General features: G+C 48.5%; 1 protein-coding gene across 1 annotated transcript; it reads right to left on the bottom strand.

Annotated features, from left to right (window-relative positions):
* Positions 1–466: 466 nt before the first annotated feature.
* On the bottom strand, positions 467–1,012 carry VOLCADRAFT_62437 (uncharacterized protein; the record flags this gene model as incomplete). The annotated part of the gene is made up of 1 exon (XM_002952349.1): positions 467–1,012. A coding segment is annotated over one exon (546 nt), but the record flags the coding sequence as incomplete, so codon positions are not given.
* Between the last annotated feature and the right edge of the window lie 817 nt (positions 1,013–1,829).

The raw sequence follows: 1,829 nt of genomic DNA, 5'->3' as shown, positions 1-1,829 counted from the left end.
TGCAGATCGCATATGCTTGCACATCGAAGGTGGCATATGCTTGCAGATCGCAGATGCTTGCAGATCGCAGATGTCTGCACATCGAATGTGGCATATGCTTGCAGATCGCATCTGGCATATGCTTGCAGATCGCATATGCTTGCACATCGGATGTGGCATATGCTTGCAGATCGCATCTGGCATACTGCTTGCAGATGGCATATGCTTTTGAAGATCGCATATGCTTGCAGATCGCATATGCTTGCAGATCGCATATGCTTGCAGATCGCATATGCTTGCACATCGAATCTGGCATATGCTTGCAGATCGCATATCCTTGCACATCGAATGTGGCATATGCTTGCAGATCGCATCTGGCATATGCTTGCAGATCGCATATGCTTGCACATCGAAGGTGGCATATGCTTGCAGATCGCATATGCTTGCAGATCGCATATGCTTGCACATCGAATCTGGCATATGCTTGCAGATCGCATATGCTTGCACATCGAATCTGGCATATGCTTGCAGATCGCATATGCTTGCAGATCGCATATGCTTGCAGATCGCATCTGGCATATGCTTGCAGATCGCATATGCTTGCACATCGAATGTGGCATATGCTTGCAGATCGCATCTGGCATATGCTTGCAGATCGCATATGCTTGCACATCGAATGTGGCATATGCTTGCAGATCGCATCTGGCATATGCTTGCAGATCGCATATGCTTGCCGATCGCATATGCTTGCAGCTCGCATATGCTTGCAGGTCGCATATGCTTGCAGATCGCATATGCTTGCACATCGAATGTGGCATATGCTTGCAGGTCGTATCTGGCATATGCTTGCAGATCGCATATGCTTGCACATCGAATGTGGCATATGCTTGCAGATCGTATCTGGCATATGCTTGCAGATGGCATATGCTTGCCGATCGCATATGCTTGCAGATCGCACATGCTTGCAGATCGCATATGCTTGCAGTTCGCATATGCTTGCACATCGAATGTGGCATATGCTTGCAGATCGCATCCGGCATATGCTTGCAGATCGCAACTGGCATATGCGTGCAGATCGCATATGCTTGCACATCGAATGTGGCATATGCTTGCAGATTGCATCTGGCATATGCTTGCAGATGGCATATGCTTGCAGATCGCATACGCTTGCAGATCGCATATGCTTGCAGATCGCATATGCTTGCACATCGACGAATGTGGCATATGCTTGCAGATTGCATCTGGCATATGCTTGCAGATCGCCTATGCTTGCAGATCGTATATGCTTGCAGATCACATATGATTGCACATCGCATGTGGCATATGCTTGCATATGAAGCATTTGTGCATATGTGCATATGTGCATATGAAGCATATGTGCATATGTGCATATGTGCATATGTGCATAGGAAGCATATGTGTGTATGTGCATATGTGCATATGTGCATATGTGTATATGCGCATATGTGCATATGTGCTATTGCATATGAAGCATATGAAGCATATGAAGCATACGAAGAAAAAAAAAGAAAAAAAAAGCGCGCAAAAAAAAGACGCGCGCGCGCTGGGGATTGAACCGGCGACGCGGTGGACAGACAACAGACAGACGGACGGCGACTCGGCCCAAGGCCTCCGCTCCAAAAGTCGCTACGGCTACGAGCGCTGTTAAAAAAAGTAAAAAAAAAGCGCGCAAAAAAAAGACGCGCGCGCGCTGGGGATTGAACCGGCGACGCGGTGGACAGACAACAGACAGACGGACGGCGACTCGGCCCAAGGCCTCCGCTTCAAAAGTCGCTACGGCTACTAGAGCGCGCTTTTCGCGCAAGTGGGCCGTAGCTCCGTAGCATAGC

This window comes from Volvox carteri (genome assembly GCF_000143455.1).
Source record: "Volvox carteri f. nagariensis unplaced genomic scaffold VOLCAscaffold_29, whole genome shotgun sequence".
Classification (NCBI taxonomy): Eukaryota; Viridiplantae; Chlorophyta; class Chlorophyceae; order Chlamydomonadales; family Volvocaceae; genus Volvox; species Volvox carteri.
The sequence above is the reverse complement of the archived record's forward strand: the minus strand, read 5'-3'. Positions and strand labels throughout refer to the sequence as shown.